The sequence below is a fragment of the Grus americana genome, chromosome 6 (assembly GCF_028858705.1).
Source record: "Grus americana isolate bGruAme1 chromosome 6, bGruAme1.mat, whole genome shotgun sequence".
NCBI lineage: Eukaryota > Metazoa > Chordata > Aves > Gruiformes > Gruidae > Grus > Grus americana.
This window is the reverse complement of record NC_072857.1, coordinates 34,375,843-34,398,801: the sequence shown is the minus strand read 5'-3', so window position 1 is coordinate 34,398,801 and position 22,959 is coordinate 34,375,843. Positions and strand designations below refer to the sequence as shown.

Here is a 22,959-nt window from a genome sequence, read left to right as displayed (position 1 = left end):
GCATAGATTATCAGTTATCTTTGAATCTGCTTCCATAACCTCTCATGGCTGTCGTGACAATTTATTAGCAGAAGGAACTCCTGTGGGCATTTGCGCTGTGGTGTAAGTATAAGCAAAGGCTATTCTCCATGTCTGTCTGTAGCGATTAGTTCAAACTCTGTGCGTGGAAAACAGGTAACAAAACCCCCTCTGTGTTTTATGTGGTTCTTAAAGAGCAATTTACTATGCCTGGACAGCTGAAACTTTCAGTCTGGGGGGTGGTGGAAAATAAACGATCAGTATCTTTGGAGTAAAACATTTCCAATAAAGTGTGCAGCAAGATCATTTTAACGCAGAACTACAACTCATCCACCCGCACCTCCCCCAAACATAATAGGCATACCAAAAGAAATAAACCTCAGCGCACGGGGAAATTGGTTCACAAGGAAATTTAGCAGTAATAGGCTCAGAACTCCAGAAGTATTTACATTTTTTGCTCAGAAGATTATGGTTCCTACAGTGAGAAAGCTAGTGGCAATTTAAATACTCGTTTCCATGTTGGCGTTACTGATGAAGTAGGATGACAGAGATCTCCTCTTCTGCTGTTACCCATAATGGATACAATTTACTAATATAGATTTGTACTCATCTAGGACAAATTTAGCACTTGGTTACGTGAGCAAAGAGTTTCACCAAGTAACTGCAAAATCCATGACTTCCAAGATGCTGTATACTGGCAAGCAGCGCGTCGGGATGCTGTGACAGACGCGTAAGTATGTGCAAGGAGTGACATTTATACCTTGTGCTAAGCCCTGCAGTTATTTTCTGCTACTCTTCCCACTTTGGCCTTTGGCATTGCATTACATGGGTCAGTGCTTCCCAAACTCAGACCTGTAGATGAGCAGTAGCAAAATTTTCACGCTGATTAAAGGTTTGATGATGTGAACATGAAGAACAGCCGCACCCAATTCATCTAGGCGTCCAGGTGGTTTACCTCTTGTCTTCTTTGGGTTTTTCTTTTTTTTTTTTTTTTAAAAGTGGTACACTTTGGCCTGCACAGCAAGTTCTGGCAGTGAGCTACGCCATGACATTTTCACTGCAAGTGCATGGAAACGTGTGAGCAGAAGCAGCAGCGTGCGGGAGCGGGAGCAGCGTGCGGGAGCAGGCGCGTTTGGCCCAAGGAGCTGGGGCACTGCTGCTCCGGCCGAGGCCGCTTCCAACGCGCTTTTGTCTCCCGAGCCCTTCCCTGCGGGGGCGGCCAAGGCGTCCTGCCCACCCCGCATCGGTGACCGGCTTGCACCCGCCGCCCGCTCCTCTGTCCCGGCTGACGCGGTGCACTTGATAGTTAAAAATATATATATTTTTTTTTTTCCAAAAAAAATCGCCTGTATCCATGGCAACCTAAACCTGACACCGCCGAAGCCCGGCCCGTTTCTAACCCCTTCACACGTCGCACAGGGAGGGAAGCGCCGCCGGGAGCGTTTCACGCCGCCCCGAGGCCCGCGGGGACCCCCGGGCTCGCCCGGCGCCGCCCGCCGCCCCGCAGGTGTCAGCCTCGCCCCGCGCCCCTTCCCCGCCGCCGCTGGGCCGCGCTGCCGGCGCGGGGGCGGCGGTTACTCAAACTTTCCCCCCATCAGGAGCCGGGGCCCACAGAAAATGGAGGCGGCGGGAAGGGCGGGCTGACCTCGCTGCGGACGGCGGCCCCGGCCCGCTACGCGCCGCCGCCCCGCCGCTCCCCTCAGCGCGCCGCCGCCCGGCCCTGCGACGGAGCCGCCCGCGGGGGGGCGCTGTTCTGTTCTGCTCCGCTCGCGCCCCGCCGGCCGCGGCCGGTACCGGCCCCCCGCGTCCTTGTTCGCCCCCGCCACGCGCCCGCGGGCTCCCGCGCGCTACCCGGCCGCCCCCCCACACTCCGCTGCGCCGTCGGCCTCGCGCGCCGAGACCCCAGCGGCCCGCGGGCGTCTCGCCCCGCGCCGGAGGGGCGTGGCCCGGCCGGAGTGGCGTCCCTGCCGGCCAATGAGAACGCCGCGTGCCTGACAGTTACGTAGTCGCTCCCAATCGGGTGAGTGGCGGTGGGCGCGGCGGGGTGCGAGCGGCGCCGCGGGCCGCCGGCTGGGGCACTCGGCGGAGGGAAGTGGCGCAGCATGATGCGGCTGTGGCGCTCGGCGCTGCTGCGGGAGTTGCTGCAGCTCGGCCCGCCGGGGGCGGCCGGGGGCGGCGGCCCGGGTCCCGGCGCCGGTTCTAGGCGCCTCCCGCCGCCCCTGGCCGCTTTCGGCGCGAGTCCGCCCGCCTCCCGCCGCGGCCCGGGGCTGCCGCCGCCTTCGGCGCGGGGCTTGTGCACTCGTTCGGAGGGAGCCTTAGAGGAGCCGGGGAAGGGGGCGCAGGCGCCGCCGCCGTCGCCCCCCGGCGAGCCCCCCGCCGACAGCGGCCACAACAATAACCACGGCGGCGGCAAGGAGCTGACCGGAGGCGGCGGCGGGGGGGAGAAGTGAGTGCGAGGGGGGCGGCGGGGCCGGGCCGGGCGGCGGGGGATGCGGAGGCGCCATGTGAGCGCCGCCTTCCCCCTCGCACGCGTGGTGCCTGCGGAAGGGGGCCGGGCCGCCCCGGGCGAGGCGCGGGGGGCCGCCGGGCCGCTTCCCCGGCAGGTGCGAGGGCCGGGCCGCCGCTGCTTCGCGCAGGCATCGCCTCTCCCGGGGGCTCCCGGCGGCGGCGGCGGGCTTGGGTCTGTAACGGCCGCTCCCGGGGCGCGGGGCGGGGCGCGCTGCGCCTGTGCGCTGCATGTGCCGGGCGGTGCGGGGCGGGCCCGGCTGCCGCGGACCTCCGGGTGGGTGCTCGGGGGGGCCCCCCCAGCGCCGTGGCGCGGGGCTGCGCTGCCCGGTGGGGTCCCGCGGGTCATGAAAGGCGGGATCGAAACGAGGAAGGAAGCGCAGACGCGTGGCGTGGGGAGGATGTGTGCTCCGCCGGGCTGCCCTCGGCGCTGCTGGCGGTCCTGTCCACGCCTTGAGCTTCCACTTGGCTTGGGGTCCCTTCCGCGTTAGGCCGTGTGCGGGGTCTTGCGTTTTGGCTCAGAGGAGGCCGTACATTAGTGTGTTTTTTCTAGCGCCGCTACTTGGCGTAAAATATTTTCCAAGAGAAGCGAAAGCTGTGTCATCTTACATTAGTTATTAAAGGCAACGTAGGCGGTGTGTAGTTCTGCCTTGGAAGTTTTGCAGCGCTTTCTTCCACGTCTCCGTCTAGTGCAGTTAGGGATAGATGTTACCACGCGTTACTTATGCGTACCAATGTTCGTAAGTGCTGCAGAATGTGTCCCTGTGCCAAGAGGTGGTGATTTGTTCCCTCAGTGACAAAGGTCTGTGCAGGTAGCAGAATGATAAGGCTGTACATGTTTATGAAGTTAATATTCTTTCACTTAGAACCTGAAGCATTCCTAAAAGAATTGGTCAGGGACAGGTGTATCAGCTCCAGCTTGCGTTCCTGGTTAATAACCAGCAGCAGGTACCAGGCAAGGAGTATAATGATGAGGTAAATGGATTGATGGTTCTCTTTAGCACTCTGCTCTGTTAATCCTCAGCGCTATGAAGGCCTTGAAAAAGTTTTGTTCGTTTCCGCCCATCATCTGATATTTTGCCCTTTGCTTGTTCTGCTTTTGAGTTCTGTTTTTTAATGGGTTTTTAGTGTGAACTTGTACTCCTTCAACGTGGCAGGCAGGGAAAGAAGCTATCTTCTTGTTCTTCTCCCCTTTCTCCCACCAAATGTCTTAGCTGCTGAGCGTGGTTCAAGCCTTTTGTTTCGGTGGGATATAACCTTCTTTAAAGTCATCATTTATCATTTCTGCTGTCAAATGCCTTTAAAGATGCACGCATGTCAGGTTATATAACCATATACTATATGATACACAATCATATGTGTATTGTTCAACATACATGAAGTCTCATTTTTAAATTATCTCTATACATACTGTTTTGGAACAAAAAAATTATTCAGCTGTGGCTCAAGTAGGTGTGGTTTATAAAGGTTGTACTTCCATTTTCAATGAAAAATACAGACCGTGCCATTAAAAACTTAAGGAAAAAAGAGTATGCCAACTGTGAGGGGTTTTGAGGATGTCGAAAAGGTGATTTATTAAAGAGGTAACATGTTCCTAAACTGAGCTTTTATAACAGCTTCCTACAGCTAGCATCAGTTGGGGAAATCCTGTAATTTCTAATACATCTGGTAAGGCTATGTAGTCACAAACCAGTTATACACTTTTAATCATTTTTGGCTTTTGACAAAAGGATGTATTTGAAAGTCAGATGCTTGTTCTTTGAGCCTTACTGCAAAATGGACAAGGAACAATTATGTAAAACAGACAGCATATAGTTAGGAACAAGGAAAAAGCTGGAAACAGTTTCAGTTCAGGCTGTGCAGGAATTCCTGGTGGCATATTAGCTAGGCTGCTGGATACTTTCATTCTTATTTTTCTGAATGCGGAATTATAAAAAATCTTCCTTAAGCATTTGTAAATGGTACATTACATGTGGAAATCATTGCTAGATTAAGTCAGAATGCAGGATTCAGAAGAAAAATTAAGTTCTTCAAAAGACAGCATTCTGGCCTAAACTGACAACTGGGCTAAGTCAGTACAGTCTGCGTGTTCTGCCGATGCCAGCGCTTTGCCATCCAGCGGTATGTAACATTGGAGCCATGTTTGGCAGATGGTTTGTGGATCCAACTGGGAATACAATAGTCTTTTTTACACTTTCTTTTTTTGTTTCTTTTGGGGGATTATTTTTTCTATTTGGCTGTAAGGTCATGGTTCTAGGATACTAGAATAACCTACCGTGTCAAAAGACAGCACCAAGATTTTCATGCTTGTTTGCCTGCCTAACAGTCTCTGTGTACAGAAGAGTAGGAGTTGGAAATGAAAACCTAAAATCTTTCATGCAAAGACTGCACAGAAATTTAGAACTGTTTAATTCCTCATAGAGGGAATAACTTATGAGGTCTGTGGCTGATGAAATAACTAGTATCCCATTGCATAACCAGATCCTCCGGTGCATTTTTCCCTAAACATCTTCCACCACCTCCTTATCCCTGCTATCCAGCCTTCACTCTGTGTATCCACCTGAAACTTACTGTGTTTTGGAAAGGAAAAATATTTGAGCTTAAACTGAGAGTGGTCATAGATCGATAATTTTGATTAATGAAGGCTGTGGATCAAAATAAATTATATCTGTGTTCATGCCTAAATCATTTAAACACAATAACCTAGTGCAGTTCTAAATTCTAAACTTGTATAATATTTTATAGTGGTTACTTCTACTTTCGGTATAAGTGTGCATCATTCTTCTTGCATCTTATGCTGGGCAGTAGTAGGATCAACATAGTTTATCTCAGTATGAGCTATTTCTAAATTACAAAGGCCTTGATTAAGGTGAGGGGGGAGGAAGATGTGAGCATCTGATTTTTAAAGTATAGCTAAATTGCAATAGGGATGGGTACTAGTATATGGAATGTAGCGAAATGGTTAATGGGTGTGTGTTGTTATCTTTTCTTAAAATGACATGGGAGTTGTAGCCCTCCGTTTTAAAGACAGGGATGAATTCTGGCGATACTTTTTAAGATTTGTTTTGCTTTCACATCCAGGCCAAATTGCAGAGGAATAACTGTATAGTAACCAGGCAGCGGTTCATCTCGCTGCTGCTCCTGTCAGAGTGCGAATATAATAGTCGCAGATATAAGAAACTGTTAGAAGTGCGCTTTCATTAGATCTTTCATAACTTCCTTAGAGGCTATAAGGTTTTGAAGCAACAGTTCTTATTCTTACCATAAACACTTTGACATCTACTAAAACATGTTCATCTTTGCTCTAAGTTTATAAATACATAGTTTTGTCTGAATCTTTGTAAGTGCTCAGGTAAACGGTTCCCCACCACTGTTAATGGGATCAGTGTCTATGCAAGTTTTTTAGTGACTTGACAGATGTTTATAACTTTTAGTTGGAGATCAGTTATCTGTAGTATTGTGCCAGCTTCTTCAGGATGCGTGTTTTAGATGGAGTGGCTACTGACTGCCGGTTGCAGCCCTTGCAGTTTTCAGTTGTGACCTAATATTTTTGTGACTGGTGTCTTATGATTAATAATGAGCCTGGTACTAGTATTAGCAGTATCATATCTTTATATCACTTGTTCTATAAAACCTGTTCTGCATTTTGCCAGTCACATCTCGAAGCACGAAGAAGGAATGTTTCACTGGATTTGAAACTGAATCTCTTTTATAGAGTAGAAATCACAATTCAGCTTTAGCTAAAATTAAATCCTCCATGGAATCTGGTATAAACATCGTACTGATGCAAAAGGAAGAGCTGAAGGAAGGAACGATATGGACCGCAAAGTCCTTGTGCTTGGAATTCCTGCATTCTGTTTTTCTTTAAGTATAAAGAACAGTGTGAAGCATCCACAGGTATTCTAGTCCACAGATTAGAATACCACTGAAGAAGTCCAGTTGTGTAGTAGTCTGGGCCTCAATATTTTTTCTTTTTTTTTTTTTTTTTTAAAGAAGGGAAATAAGTATCAAATGTCATTATTCATGAAATGGAATAAACTGGAATTTCCACTTTAATTTGACTATGGAAATTGCAAGTTCCCTGACTTGAAAAACAGCTCTTTAAAACATGTGCTGAGCAGCACTGTCTTGCTAAGTGTGCTCACAGTGCCAAAACATAGCTTTTACATTAAGCAAACACTAGTTACTGACATCACTGACCTGATAAACTGCAGAGCAAGCCTTTCCACCTCTATTTAGCTGATAAGCTTTGTCAAATAGTCCATCTTTTGATAAAGAGCAATTTTCTGTAAATATATTGAATGCCATCCTCTTTGCTTTGGCAGTCAAGTGCAGATCCATGTTTAAATTAGGCTGACTGACCCAATATTGAACAGCAGCAGATGTGAAAGATAGGGAAACTGTGTCAAGAGAGAATTTATGTTGTGAAGGGTGCACATCTCTAAGAGATGAAAATTTTGGAGAGACAGATAAAAATCTTGGTCAAATGTCTGAAGGTTTTTTCCCCTGCACCCTTCCAGATAGAAATTCCACATTTGGAACAGCTGTAAAATTCTGAGTAATAGCTCAGAAACTTGTAATGAAATAGGTTATCAGTTAAAATTTCTCAGTGTGTTTGCCAGCTTGTTTTGTCAGAGTGAAATATGGGAGTTTCCTCTGTCAGACCTTCAGCAATCCAGTCATGAGTCTTATAGCAGAGACATTCCTTAAAGCATGAAATCTCCGTGCTTTGGGGAGCTTAGTTAAATGCTCTGTGTAAATGGGGAAAACGTAGGAGTGTAGACTACATAACTCGGCGTAGCTTTGAAAAACAAAGAGGTAGCATGCAGATACAGGATGAAGCTTTAATTGGTATGTTAGTAGTTTGGGTTCTGTTGGCTTGACTGGACATACTGTTCTCAAAAGATTGAAAGCACAACGTGCTGCGTGGAAGACTTAAATTTTCTTTAGGAAAAAGGGTGTTCAGTAATTTGCTTGAGGTAGTTGCAAGCGTTTGTCTCGGTTGAATTGCCAGCCTGTCTGTGCATTAGTCAGCCAGCATCATTTAAAAAAAAAAAAAAAAATCCAGACTGGAAGACAAGGAAAGTTCTGTTGGCTTACAAAACTGTCTTCTGTTCTTAGTATGTAAGTACAGTGTTTTAAATAAATTGGAAAATGAGAAGTGAGATTTTTACTACTGGTTTTCACTGCTAGTTATGAGGAAAGGAGGGAGGTGAGTGCAGTCTAAAGGTTGCCTTAAATTTAAGAGAGTATTTGGATATAATCAGATTTTTATTAAAAATAATCATAAATCTGACCTATTTTTGAGCTAGAGTAAGCTAGTATCGGGAGAGGAGGGAGCATTAACGTCAGTCTGTTTGCATTGGCCTACCTAGGTTCTCTGCTTAGTTGTAGTATTTGATTTTCATAGTTATAACCCCGAGTACTGATATTGGAAGAGTTACTAACCTTGTCAAAACTTTCATGACTAGAATTTAGACCTGCTTTTTGTACACACATGCATACATGTGTAAAAATAGATAAATTGCCGCTGAACATTCTAGTTTCAGACAATAACTTTTATGTATTGCCCCGTATATTAACAAATTATTGCCAATATTGTTAGATTATAAGATTGAGCTTTAGAATTGATGGCTAAAATAATGCAAGACTGTACACTCTGCATTTTAGTTAGTTTGTGTCTACATTTACTAGAGAACTGTTTTGTTTTTATTTATTTTTGCTTGTCAAACATCAGAACATTGGCCAGAAACAAACCCAGGCACTTCAGGGAGGCTAAAAGAGTTGATCCAAAGCCCTTTACTGTCTCTGCCCCTAGCAGTTCGGAAGCGTACGTTCCAGCTGTATGCTACGATGCCGTACTTATAGGGGAAGCATAAAGAACCGAGTCCAGACTTGCGGTCCTGCCTGCTGCAGGGTGCTTTGGAATATCGAGGAAGAGCGAAACTCTGAGGTTAAACCTTTAGAGAACTTGCAGAGGCTTTGAGGGAAAGCTGTCGGTATTACAGCCTTCTGTCTTGGAAAGACTCTTGATGCTTAATCTGGTAGGTTTCCTTCCCCTTTCACTTAAAGCGTATTTCTGAGTAACATAGTTAACACACAGAATAATTGGAGAACCAGTGTGTTTACATTGATAAACACAGTGACCATTAAAGATGTAGCTGCTCTGAATGTTAACTTACTCTGCTAAGTATGCCCAGTGAGAGTTACTGCTGCTGGTGCCTGCGCTGGTTCACGTTACTGTACCATGCTGCAGGTGGCTTTGCTTGCTTTCACTGTAACCGATGTGGCTTACGTAAGCTTCTAGAAGGACAAGGGCTTTTAGGAGTTCCTAAAAACAGCACTGTTTTGGAGGAAATAATACACGTTCATCATCTCTTACTTTCGCCTGTAGAACCATTGGGTCAATCTGCTCTTACAGCTTTATTATGAGGCATATAAGTCTTTGAGTCTTATAAATACTTTATCCTATGTGGTAACATCAAGAAGAGGGAAATGTGGTGAATCTGCTCCAAAAAATTCCTAAATACAATCTTAGCAATGAATGTATGTCAGTAAAAACATGACTATGTTGCAGTCAAAAGTGTTTGCTATTGTAAAGTATACTTATGCTACTTTTAATATTGCTATTTTTTCCTACTTAAAGCTCAATTAAGCTTTGTGCTCACTGATAAAAGCGTTATTTGAAATTAATGAGAGCAGTTATATTGGTAGTGAAAATGTCTTTCCTTGTGAATAATGAAAAAATGTCTATACATAAAACATGCTAAACTAATCTCTGCATACGGGTTTTTGTGTTTTCTTTTTCTTTTCAGTAAAATGAAGCAAGGTCTCCTTCCTAGCTTAGAAGATCTACTTTTCTATACTATTGCAGAAGGACAAGAAAAAATACCGGTTCATAAATTCATAACTGTAAGTTTACTGTTCCAAAGCGTTGTATGAAAGCTAACTACTACAAGCTTTTTTTAACATTCTGTGTGCAATAATACAAAGCAAATAATTTCTCTTATACGTGGTTAGCTGCAGCAAGATGTGTAACTTATTTATATAGTTAAGAAAGAGAATGAGCATACTAGTATTGTTATTCACTTCTTTGCTGTGCAAAAGAGTATGCTTGAAAGCATATGTGTCTATGACAGGGCTGGGTAGTATTTGTACTTGTATAAAATGTAGTTGGACCACTGGATTTCAAATGACATTAATCCTTTGATATCAGATGCAGCCAAAATGGCAGAAGGATTAATAAGGTGTCAAAATGTCTCTGTTGATAACGCAGTGGCAGATGTCTCATCTTGATAAATAACTGAGCAATAGAGAACTTGATTGTAATAGCATATTTTTTCATTTTAGTAATTATTGTTTTATTGTAATAGGCACTCAAATCTACCGGATTACGTACATCTGATCCCCGATTGAAAGAGTGCATGGATATGTTAAGACTGACCCTTCAAACAACTTCAGATGGTGTTATGCTGGACAAAGACCTTTTTAAAAAGTAAACTTTCTGTCACTAACATAACTGTATAATGCTGAGTGAATGTTGGCTGTGTGTTACTGACTGCTGTCCTAGGAGAGACATAAGGTGTATAAATGAATGTGTAAATTAGAAAGGGAGTCAAACACGTGCTCCTACTGATGCTATTTTCATGTGAGCTTGTTCTCTGGCTTTATGCAGCAGACTGATTGGGTGATCTCCACAAAAGTTTAACGTATCAGTGTTGTTTGCATGTGTATCTGACCCCATACTGCAGCTCTTGGTCAGATGCCAAATAAACTAATTGATGCAGCATGAAGTATTTAGTATGAGTACCTAAAACTTCTGTCTCGCTGCATCATCAGTTTCTAATCTGAAGTTCAGGATGCTACTTCTGTGTAATGAGATGTTCAGAGTAGTTAATTCTAGGAATGAGTATACGAAAAATAAAGCAAAGTTAAATTTCAAGATGTGTGGAGATGAGAGCAGTTAGGACTGTAGACTGCTGTGGTCTGTTTTGGAAGAGATTTATATGCCATACTTTAGTGATACTTTTTTTTTAAGAAAGGTCTGCGGTCAGTTAGCTGAACAACATAAGCGTTGTTCAGGTTGTCTTCAGTTCATTCCAAGCACGCTCCTTTGCTCCCCTACTTATAGTTTTTGTGTGCCAAAAGATTGGAAGTTTAGAGGCTCTTAAATCTTGAAATGAAATTTGTAGACTATTTTTAGAGTCTATATTTTTATCCCATTTACAGAGTAAATAACATAATGTCTAAAACTTGCTTCTTTCATGAAGAGTATGCTTTTGTCAAAATTGGTACATTTTTGTTGTTCTGTAGCATTTTTTGAATTTGTGAGCTAATGCTGTTTAGTGCTATTTCCTCTCAGTTACAGTTTAAAATATATCTGCGTATAAAAATGTGTTTACATATATAATTGCATGTATATATTATATACATGTAAGTATATGAAATATATAGTATACAATATATGCTTATACTATATTATTTATTCACATAGTTTATATAAATATAAACAAAATTATATATGTTATATATACATAAAGTATATATTTTATGTATTTTTAAATATGGAAACTTTTTTTGGAAGTACATTGAGAAAAAATGAATATCTGTGTGTGACAAAATAACAAACCAGTCAGCTCCTTAATCAAACGTGGGATACTTCCTAAAGATACAACGTGGACTAACTTTATTCCTGTATTTAAGTTCAAGGTCAGGTCTTCACTGGAAATTTGTCAGCACAGTAAAAACGCTGAATTGTTAGAGTCAGAAACCTTCCCGGGTGTATGGTTGGATTGGAAAGGAAATGCTTTTGCTGTTATGCATTACATTTATACTAGAAGACTTGTTTGTGATACTAAACTATGAATTATGTTTCAGGCAAGGGCTCTATATTAAAAAAAGGACAAGTGATTGCTAATTAGAGGGCTGAAGATTAGCCTGTGTTCTACATCATATCCCCAGGATTTGATCCTCTGTGTTAGGGGAGCGGTCGTTAATATGATAACCTGCGGAAAGCTTACATGGTTGCTTCTCGTGTAGGAAGGGTTTTGAACATAAAGACTGTCCAGAGGGTGGAGTGGTGAATCTCTTCACATAGCAGATTTTCCTTCCCAGCAGCAGGTGTTAACTTTTTTATAAATGAAAAAACCCCAAACTTCAGTTATTTGTTCCTCCTAGGCACACTGCATTTGCTGTGTAGAGACTTGTACAAGGTTCCTGTATTTTTTGTTCTTCTCCAGGTGTTTAAGGTGTGAAATATAGTGTATCTACTCAGCTGTTCTTACCACAGGACTTTGAAGTCTCAGTTTCTTAAATGTAAAAATCAGTGGTGTAATTCTGTTGAATTTTAATCCAAAGCTGCTCGATCAAATAAAGCATCAAGGATAAGTGATGTGGAGAAATGATACATAAGCTTGACTAAACCCATCAAGTCCAGCAGAAATTAGCTGTAAATTATTTCAGCTCGTGCATCTGTACTGTCCATCTTCGTAACGGAAGTTTCAACACCTTTTTAGTAGTTCTAAACATCAGACTGTAATTTGACTAAAATTGCTTTCTTTTGAAGATTTTTGGCTCTACAGTGCTGTCCACTTACATGGAGATTTTTTCCATATTTTTATTTTACAGGCAGAACAGCTTGGGGTTTTAATCTTTCTCATCTCCTGAGTTTCTTGAATTGAAGGCTTCACTGGTGCACATTTCAGAGAGAGTGCTTGACAAATTTCTTGGATTAGCCGTTCATGTTGCATCTCTGTAACAAAACACATGGGCTGCGTAGCATGGATGATACCTCACTGAGAAGAGCCTGCTTACTGAAAGCAGTGCAGCGTGCCAGTTAGCTTGCTATGTGATTTTTTTCCTTTTTTTTTTTTTTTTTGTACCCTAGCTATGGTACTTACTTAATAAAGTAGTAGTACTACTACTAGCTAACTAAGGTTAGGTGAAACGTAGGCAACTTAACAAATACGGAAGATTGTACACTCTCAAGTCTTCCTCATGAAGCGTGCACATTTTGACATATTTTTAAGATAATTTCTATGATATTGTGGCTAATTTGTAGAAAAATATGTAACAATCTTTCTAAGAAATCCTCCTACCCCTTTTGGCTTTTCCTCTAACTCACACCTCATTGCTAACACAAAAACAGAAAACTTGCAAAAAGCCCTGTTTTTTAACTAACAATGTTTTTGTCGGTGGTAGGGGAAGGAAAGGCATGAGGCAATCAGTATTGAGTTACTGTGAAAATGGTGTAAACTTGAATGAGATGGTAGCTACTAAGTAACAGTTATAACTCTGAGGGTTAAACTCAGTTCTTTTTCAGAATAATTTACTTGGCTTTGTAGACTTAGCCTTTGTCACCAGGTGCTGTCTGTGCCGCTTTGCTGACCCAGAGCTGAGGTCTTGCTAGCCAAATGTCCTCTCACCTGCAGGTGGGAAGCAGCGATCTGGGCATGTTATGTTCTAAGCATAAACCTGGCGATCCGCTGCTGGATCTCAAACGGGGTATCTGTTTGCTTCCGAGTGGCTGTGCTGCTCTGTCAATCTAGGCCGCAGTTCCCAAGGAAAACTTTCATTTTAGATATGCTTAACCCAGGCATTAATAAATGTTTTCATCCTATTTGTTTCAGCAATTAGAAAGCTTTTCACAGAAGACAGAGAGGACTTCTGCTATGTTATAACATTAATATCTCATTTGTCAAAATAGTGTCACTTTTTTTTTCTAAAATGTCTAAGTATACTGACCTGTGCTACAGACGTAATCTTGTTAGTTGGAAATGGAGTTTCACATTCCTTTCCATAACGCTTATACTATAGCTTTTTAAACAGGGAAGAAGGGTGCCCATTCAGCAGTACAGGTAGCCTAACAGTTCTTCAGAATTGGTTCAGTTCAGACTGTTTCTAGCAGATGTCTACTTTATGTAGGGAAGCTATAATCAGCAATTAGAGCCAGGACTTGAAAAAGAATGGATAAATGTAACAAGTTATATGAGAAAGGAAACAAAGTGATACTAACCTCACACTAGAGACCAAAGATACAGTTTCAAAAAAAAAAATCCAAAAAAACCCTAAACTGTTACTTTCAGGTTACACAAGTCACTGAAAATTGTTACAGATGATAAGACTTGCATTCTAATCTTCCTAACCCAAATGTGTCTGCAAGTTTTATAGTTTGAAAAGACATGTTTTCAAATGGAGGAAGAAATGCTTAGACTGGGATTTGGCAAAACAGAATTTTTCAATGTGCAATTATAAAGTTTGGAGAAATGGAAGAATTTGAGGTTGGAAGTTTTTACTGTACCTGTCTTGAACGTTGCTAAAGTATGTGGGGGATAAGAGCTACATTGTTCATAAAATTTGACTGCAGAAAGATTTTTATTTATCAATATATTAATTTACTTAAATTCCTCCCTGTGACCTTTTCCTACTGTTCTGCTTCTTCTGAGCCTCAGATCATTCATCTCTGAAGGGTTACCTGGAACATAAACCAGTTAGAAACTCCGGTGGGGAGATGTCAGTTCCAGAATATTAGAGGCTGCCAAGGCTAGTGTCTTCCGTTGACTGAAAATATTGCTGCCCCATTAATTGAGGCTTACCAAGACCCCTGTCATGTTATAGTAATTGTTCCATGCAGTAATTGTTCCGAATACCCATCTAGATTAACTGAACTCCCATATTTAGGGTCTGCGTATTCATATGACTTGCCTGGGTTAAGGAGTATCAGGATAAATACCTGGACGCTGACCTTGGCAGAAGTCTGGGAACAATAACTTCTTGCAGAAATAGGTAACATCCTTAACCAGCATAGCTATTTCTGCAATGAGTTTCAATCTCTGGCTTAAAATGATTGCATTATTGAAGTGAGCATCCTAGACTTGGTGTGAATTGGTAAGTGTGTAAATGCCCTTCCTGTTTCAGAAACATAATATGGTATCAGAGGACTGTATTGCACTGCATACTGCATCCTGCTTGTTTTCCTCACTTTGTATTCTTGAGTTGTTCTAATAGCTTTGGGTGAACTTCGAACGTTTTATCTTTTTTTCTTCCAAGAGTGCTTAATGCTGTCCAGGTAATACAGACAATGTAGAAGTGCATCTGAAAGTTAAACCTAGTGCATATGTGTGGTGTTATTCCTTCTGCACACGTAGCTGGCATTATTTTGAAATAATTAATAACATTTTGTCCAGGTTATTGCACCTGGAGTAGGTAACTAAGTGGAGGCTGTTCGGAACAAAAACAAGCAGGATTTTTGCAGGATATGTAAAAAAGGAGTGGATAAGCATGACCAATTATTGCAACAAAACCAACTCAATTGCTATTTTAACATAGACTAGCAAAGCAACTTATTACAGACAAAGCAAATATTAAGATGCCAGTGTGTACAATGGAAACTTCTCTTCTGCTGTATCTCGTTCACTCTTGGAGAGTAGTGCCCACCAGCATTTGAAAGGGCTGTCATTGAATTTTGGATAGTGTCTCCTAAGTACAAAGGAGTTCAAACCGAAGCTTTAAAAAAAAAAGGGGGGGGGGATTCAAAGGGAATATAATTTTGTCTGTTCACTGGTCACCCCTGCTCCTGCTCACCCCCCCACCCACAGACACACCAGTTCAAGCAGCATGTCTCAGCTTGTATTTTGATCCTTCCCTTCTTCTGTTTCTCCTAGATAAGCCCTTTCCTTTTTTCCTCATCAGTTTTTCAAATGTACCAGATGGGCTGATGTTCAGAGGGTGTGGGCAATAACATGTTGTGGGTTAAAAGGCAGCGAAGATTCCTTAACTGCAGATAGTTTGAAGCAAGAGACTTGCAGAACTGCTCGCTGTCAACTTTCGTTTACTTGAGAAGACGTTATTGAGTACTTCCACAGGGTTTTGTTCTTACTAGAGTGGAAACTCATTCCAGCTTGGTCTGTTGGCAGTGTTCTTGTTCACTTCTTGGTGAAGCCAGCTGGAAGTGAGAGAAACCAACCCTTTCTAACTCTGAAATTAGCACTTCTTTGGACAAGGGCTGGATTAGGTGGCTGTCACATGTCTTGATCCTAAGAAATGGGTGGCTTAGGTCCCTTTTGCCGGCTTAGGTGGTACTCAAAGGCAAATTGATAGTACCCTGCAGTACAACCTTACCGTTGAAACTTCAAATAAAGGCTTTAAGTAAAAAGGCATAAAAGTGAATGCAATGAAACAATTTTAAATAATTTTAAATAACTATTTGTAACTTATGGAGTGGAAAATTAAAAGTTTTTTCTAATAAAGACCTGTTCTTGTAGGCATATAACTTCAAGGGACTGCTGGTCCTTACTTAAACAGCATGTAACTGCTACTTAAGTAGGCTTTTTGATAGTACTTTGTCAAAATACTAATAAACTTTTTTAACTCTTTGCAGGTGTGTACAAAGTAATATTGTGTTGCTTACTCAAGCTTTCAGGAGGAAGTTTGTCATTCCAGATTTTATGTCGTTTACTTCACATATTGATGAGCTGTATGAAAGTGCTAAAAAACAATCTGGAGGAAAGGTAACGTGTTTGTAAATTCAACTTCAAACTTCTGTAGATTTCTTGATACTAACCAACTACATTCTTTAAATAGATTTTTTTCTTAATATCTTTAGCAAATTGTTGAACTAGTAACTTGATAAAATAGTTTTGGAAGTTCAGTTATGTCTGTGTTAGAAATACAGCTCCTTACCTCTAACACTCTTACAGTTTTCAGGTTAGAGAAAATTGTGTTATTTCTTTAATTTCACATAAACTATTAAACTGCCGTATGATTTGTCAGAGTAAACTTAGTCTATAAAAGAGTTATGCTACTTTACAGAACTGGCTGGGTTGTGTGACAGAAGGAATTGTCAACACCATACCTTTGTTAGTACTTTATTGTAGTGCTTATTTTCAATGAATTAATTGAAAAACTCCCAACTTTGTTGCAAGATAAATTTTCTTGTGTGATTTGAAAATGCTGAACATACCGTATTACAGGGCAGAGATTCCTCTTAGAATATGCTGAAGTTTATACTTTCATTGAAAAAAATATTTTATTTGATAATGATCTAGTGAATATAATAAATTGTAAGGAAGTTTTAGATATACTAGATTATTATTAGTGGAATAATTTGGTTGTACCTTGTGTATCCTTTCCATTGGCATATATTTTAATTAACATATGTTAACATATAGTTAAATATTTTGGATATTGTAATGTGTCTGTTTTTATTTCGCATTGTGATAGGTTGCTGACTATATTCCACAACTGGCCAAGTTCAGCCCTGATTTGTGGGGTGTATCACTTTGCACAGTGGATGGACAGAGGTATATTCTAACTTGTAGCTTTTAGTGTTTCAGTTATTGAAACTATCTGACATATACAGCACTTCATGTTATTTCATGATTTAATAAAGAAAAAGCTTTATTGGACTTGTTTAAGAAGTAAAACCCACTTGGTCGTCTGTCTTAGCATTTTTTCAACTTCTTTGGTTAACCATAGAATCATTAAGGTTGGAAAAGATCTCTAAGATCATCAAGTCCAACCATCAAAGAATGAACCGTTAAGATGAATTAATTTGCTATTTTTATAAAATATTATTTAAATAGTATTTGTTAATACTACATTTAAGGCTGGATTGTATTGTGCTTATGATCCAAATGCAATAACGAAGTTGTGGGTGGTTTGAGTGATTACCAAAGGACAAGGTAGAGACAGTGCTTAAGTAGTATTAATCTTCGGAAGTTGAACAGCTTTGTCTAATAGTACCCATGCCTTGAGCTGTATTACTTATTCTGTAGGTCATGATATACTTAAAAGTTGGTTCCTTTTCTGCATTTTAATGTTCTTACTGTAGCATTATACATCACTATACATCACTGAAAATTTTCAGATCTATATTCTTTAAAAAGAAAATGAAGACATGGAAACTTGACAGAACTTAACATGATTTTGCCTTTCAGGTTTATTAAACTTTTTCCTGTAAGGGTGTATATGGGTCTTAGATATAGCTAGAATTATTCTATTTTTTTCTTGACTAGTGACTCAGTGTAGCAGAGAGAGTTATGAGCCCAAATGTAAAGAGTGTCTCTCACCATCTAGCTGAAAAGTAAGATTAAATATTCTGTGTCTGCCTCTGAGATGAGGCAATGTCAGATACTCATCAGCTTGCCTGTCTCTGCTCTCCTGCAGTTCGCTGTGGTCATACTGCAGATTCTGAGTACCATCATTTTTAGGTGTTTGGTGTGTCCTGGATGAACAGGGCGTTCCTGAGAGAGCATCAGACTTGCTTATGGTGGCTATGGATTGTGGTTCATTTGAATGTCATCTATGATGATCTGTATGTTTGTTTCTTATTAGCCATATACTCTATAATCTCATGGGGAAGAGCTGTACAAGTGAGTTGAAGTATCTTTCAGCTCCTTGACTGTCTGAATTATGATCTATTCATAATACAACGGCTTTAAAAGTAAAAATGTTTTCCTTTGAGTGTTTTAAATTAGCATTTTGCATTGGTTTTTGATATTATGTACTAATGAAAGTTTTTTATAATGCTAATTTTTGTAATGTTTAGTGTTGTGTAGTGTTATATTTTATAATGCCAAAATGGTTTTGCGAGAACCTTCTCACATTTTCTGCAAAGAAAAGAAGCAAATACGCTTCTGATCTTGCCATCAGACAAGTGGTTGCTTGGAGCCTTTTGCTCTAAATGGGGCATATGCTGCTTGTATGAGTCATTCTTTGATGCAGTCTGACTATTACTGTAATAAAATACCTACGCCATTATCAAAGGGAGTGTAAATACAGCTATTTAATTATTGCCCTTGAATTCCAAACTAAATTGGATCTCATCTTTGTTTATATAGACATAAATGTGAATAGTGGCTATATTCAGGTCAGGTGTACCCTGTACGTGGTTTGCAATTGAGTAGGGTAAGTGTGGTACTAGAGCTCTGAGGTGATTTTTTTTTTGGTCTGGTGCAAACCCATTTCTGAACTTGCTTTTATTTTGTTACATCTGCAGTAATCACCAGCAAGGGACTTGGTTATGCTTAGCTTATGGAGGCAGTTGTTAAAACCTTTAAATCTTTTTCTTCTGCTCTTTAAAATGAGGCTTAATATTAATAACATGCTTTGGGGTTTTTGCATGTTTTTGTTAATAGTCGTAGTACGTTGAAGAATAAATGGAGCATTTAGCACTCTTACTTGCCACAGCTGGCAAACAGGACATTTCAAACCTCTTCATCTGTTTTTCATCTTCCTCTGTTTTTCCCAGGCATTCTGTTGGCGATACCAAAGTTCCATTTTGTCTTCAGTCCTGTGTAAAGCCTTTGAAATATGCTATTGCTGTTAATGATCTTGGCACAGAGTATGTGCACAGATATGTTGGTAAAGAGCCTAGTGGATTAAGATTCAACAAACTGTTCCTGAATGAAGATGGTAAGAGATACATATAATACTTAATAATGCAAATATTCAGTTTTAGAAAATTATAAAACAAGCTACACAGTTTTTCCGGTCTTTTCATTTTACTGTATCCTCTTAAATCTTATTATTAGACAGTGTCCCAAAATATTTTGCTGTCAACAAGGTAGGCTTATCCTTTGTCACTCACTTTTGCCTGATTTAGAATGCTAGTAGAAGATGCTTTATTATTTCTGTTCTATTTGCTAGTATCCAGCTGTAGGAAAAAACAAAGAATTTCGATAACGCAGATATTTGAAATGTGTATTTATTTAGCTGAGTTGGTAAGCGAATGTTCCTTAATCATGCCTTCTGTAAAATGATGGTGAAAGAATCAAAGACATTAAATTGGTTTTAATAAATGTATATCACTTCTCAGCACTCTGGTGCCAAAGACCAGCACTGGCTAGCTTCCAGAAGGCAAAATTGAATGCGTCTTCCACAGACTGTTCTAAACTGAATTTGGCTACTGATTCAAAACAATATTTTTTATTTTTTTTTTTCCTGTGGCAGGAGTGCTTTAGCAAGAATTTCTTGTACAGTACTAATCTAGATTATTTCTTTTTCATATTATATTAATTCTCAAGCATGAAAATGTTATTTTTAAAAACATTATGGCAAAAATCTGAGAAGGATGACTCATGGAGCCGTAGAGGAAATACTGATGTTATCTCTGAAACACAAATGTTTCTTCTAGCAGATCTTTCTCAGTAAGAGAACAGACAATGTTTCTGTTGCCATGGTATTGCAATTAATATTTAATTAACAGCATAAGGCTTGGATGGTATTTTTGTCAAGGACTGTATTGAATTCTGACTTAAATATCTATATTATTAATATATAAATGACACATAATTATATTTAGTACACACCTTAAAATCATCTCTCAAAAATGACAAATAAAATAATCTTGACAATTTATTTCTTCTTTTTTATGATGTAAGTGGTAATGAAATACCAACATATCGCCAAGAGGGAATTCAGCATTTTGTCAAGCTCTACTGTCTCGTTTTTGCTTTCCCAGTTATTCCAAATACAGTGTCATACGTGTGAAGACTGCCTTTCCTATCCTACAAAAGCTTTCATATAAAAAGTTTTGATGGTGCTGAAAATGGCCAGTTTTTTCCTTTGGATCAATATAGATGTTCTGTTTTTTTATTTTTTAAATAAAAGAATCTTTTTATTGCTACTTTTAAAATCTTTTTATTGCTACTTTTAAAATAGAACTGTGAGAAAAGATGAATAGTTAGGCTGTGGTCTTTTATTATATAGCTGTTAGACTTCAAGAGTTTTTATAAGACTGTTATGCACTAAAGGAATTGGGATTATTGAAAGTTTGACCAGTGTGCATGAAATTAATAGAGAGGACTAATTCACATGATAGGAATTTTAAATTTTAAGGATGTGCTTGTATGGCTGATAAAATTGACACGAGAAAGATGCGTTAGAACTAACTTGAACAGCCTTTTATCTATACAGTCCTTAAACAAAAGACTAAAACAGAAGGTAGAAGTCTAATAAATAGGAACATTTCAGTTACAGGGAGAGAAAGGGAAGTTGAGTTTCTGTGAGTGGAGGAGGAAGGAAGAAGGAATTACACTTATAGTTTTAAATTGATGTATGGGGCTTGGATACGCAAAGTGTTTGGCAGTCTGAACTTTGAAGATCAGATTTGGAAATATCTATATAATATATACATATTTAATCTATTTGTTTTCTAATTATTCTGGTATAGTTGAATTTCATGTTTCTAATCAGGATTTTATGAAGTGATATGCAGGTATTTAAAAACTGGTTAGACATGCATCCGAAGGTATTTTTTTATAGTTACTACATTAATGAAGCCTAAACCAGGGTATTGTTTCATTTCTTTGTTCACTAGTGTTGAGATTCAAGCTGGAAAGAATGGAGAATATTACAAGACAATTTTAAATCATAGCTAAAAATGCCAACTTAGTGTTACTAAGAATCATGTATGTTTTGAGTAAGATCTGTGCTGTGCAATGGAAGTTTGGAAATCTCTGCAGTCTTGTGAATATTCAATTTTAAAACTTTTTTTTTCAAAGGGAACATATGACCCATCAAACTATTCAGATGCCTCAAAGACTAAAGCTATTCCCATGTTAATTAAAAACAGATTATTATAGATTATTCTAGTTGATTTAAGTAGATCAGGAATTTTACATACTAAAATGTACCTGAAATAGGCATCATCAGGAATAGTTTTTATGATCATTGAGCAGTTTGCGTTTTTTTTCATACCTGTTGAGTTCATAATGTGACGTGTCTGACAATACCTGTATATATTTACAGTTAGTATCTTTTATTCATACATGGGACCTTCTCTTGATAATTATTTGTAGAATTAGTCCAGTAATATAATTGTTTGTAGAACTTAGTCAAGTAATGAATGTTTCATTGTAATTGAATGAGTGATTGCCAGGCAGTTGTTTATTCTGCTGAAGGATTTTGTTAACCAAAGATGGAATTCTTTAAGTTTTTGTATTGGACAAACACATTTTGATGTCATTTCAGAAAGAATTTGCCATGATGAGCTGTTCTGTGTATTCAAATGTCTGTATTGCGTATGTGTGGCAACCTCTGCTTGCTGTGCTCAAAGACTGCGAGCCAGTTGTACAAGACAGGCCTAGGGCCAACGATGGACAAGAAGGGTCAGAAGAACTGGCAGAGGAGAAGCACTGTAATTTGAGCTCATTAGGGAAAAGGTCTAGTTTGCATATGGCATAATTGCATGGCAGGTTGCTAGAGCAGTCATGCTAATTGTCAAGCAGTTTTGAGGTGTTAAAAAAATACATATTTCTCCCCATTCAATAGTGATCTCCAGTGGAGAGATATTTAGGTAATTAAGTCAATTATTTATTTTGAATTTAGATACACCTTTTAAATATATTGCAGTCCTCTATGTAAAAGGCTGTTCTAGACAAGTATCTCCTTCCTACAGGAGAAACAGAGCCCTGTATTGGAGAATATATTTACTATTCAGAAGCTGTTAGGTGGGTTGTTTATGCAAGAGACAAATCATTGAATCAGTGCTAGACTTAGTCAGGGCACCCCAGTCAAAATTAAAGGGTCATTATGACTTGCGCTTTTCGTTAAGGATAAAAACATGAATTTAGTCCACAGTACAATGAGATGATACAGCAATATGAGAGACTTGCAGAGAAGCTGCGTAAAAGACTTTTTTCAGTCTGAGCAGATCATTGCCGTTATTATTTGATTATATATAGAGAGAGTATATGTGTGTGGTTTTGTTTTTAGTGATGTATGTCAGTTGGCTTTGCCGAGTTTTATACCTCTTTCAAAAGATTAATAGAAGAGTTCACCTTTTTGGAAAACTGTTGCAATTACAGTATCAATCTTTGCTTCTTGTTTTTGTGCAATGTGGAATCCCCTTGCTGATGGCATCCACTGCGGGATAAATCGATCGTAGTCATAGATGGCTAAGTGCCATTGACTATGACCAGTGTAATTTTCATGGGAAAAAGTGTGTGTGTGTGTATGTACTGTGAATATCAGACTAATCTCCAAAAAGCAATCATCTCAAGTTCTATTTAGTGTGCCTCTGTGTGTATTATATGTAAAAATAGCAAACTGTTTATGTGGTGGTTTTTTTTAAACTGAATGTTTTTTCCAATTTGGAAATAAACAAAGTAACAGCAAATAAAAAGAATTCAAACCTGTTACAGTATTTATGTATTGAGAATTGATTGAGGCTTTCAGACATTAGAACCCTCAAAAATCAACATTGTAGTTAGAAGGCATAGCAAAAATGTTAGTTAAAAAATAAATAAATAGTAACTGTAGAAAATAGACGTTGATGAATGAAAACTTGTATTTGGGAAAAGTAGACAGCTGATAAGGAAAACATTTTTGGAAAAAGAAGAAAAAAAAGTGACTCCTTCACATGAGCAGTCAAAAATGACTGGGAATGCAAAAATACTCTTAATATGGAGATCAGTGATAAAAAGAAAAACTTAA

General features: G+C 39.7%; 1 protein-coding gene across 3 annotated transcripts in view; it reads left to right on the top strand.

The window, feature by feature from the left end:
- The first annotated feature begins 2,059 nt into the window (after nucleotides 1–2,059).
- Nucleotides 2,060–22,959, top strand: part of GLS (glutaminase) — a 64,143-nt gene continuing 43,243 nt past the window's right edge. For 2 of the 3 annotated variants that reach the window (XM_054829489.1, XM_054829490.1), the window contains exons 1-6: nucleotides 2,060–2,464; nucleotides 9,339–9,435; nucleotides 9,897–10,018; nucleotides 15,902–16,031; nucleotides 16,744–16,823; nucleotides 18,773–18,936. In XM_054829489.1, the coding sequence (XP_054685464.1) occupies nucleotides 2,121–2,464; nucleotides 9,339–9,435; nucleotides 9,897–10,018; nucleotides 15,902–16,031; nucleotides 16,744–16,823; nucleotides 18,773–18,936 (937 nt within the window). In that variant the 5' untranslated portion in view covers nucleotides 2,060–2,120. Of the gene's footprint in view, nucleotides 2,465–7,806; nucleotides 8,568–9,338; nucleotides 9,436–9,896; nucleotides 10,019–15,901; nucleotides 16,032–16,743; nucleotides 16,824–18,772; nucleotides 18,937–22,959 lie in introns of those variants that run through there. The other variant, XM_054829491.1, reaches the window with a different exon arrangement.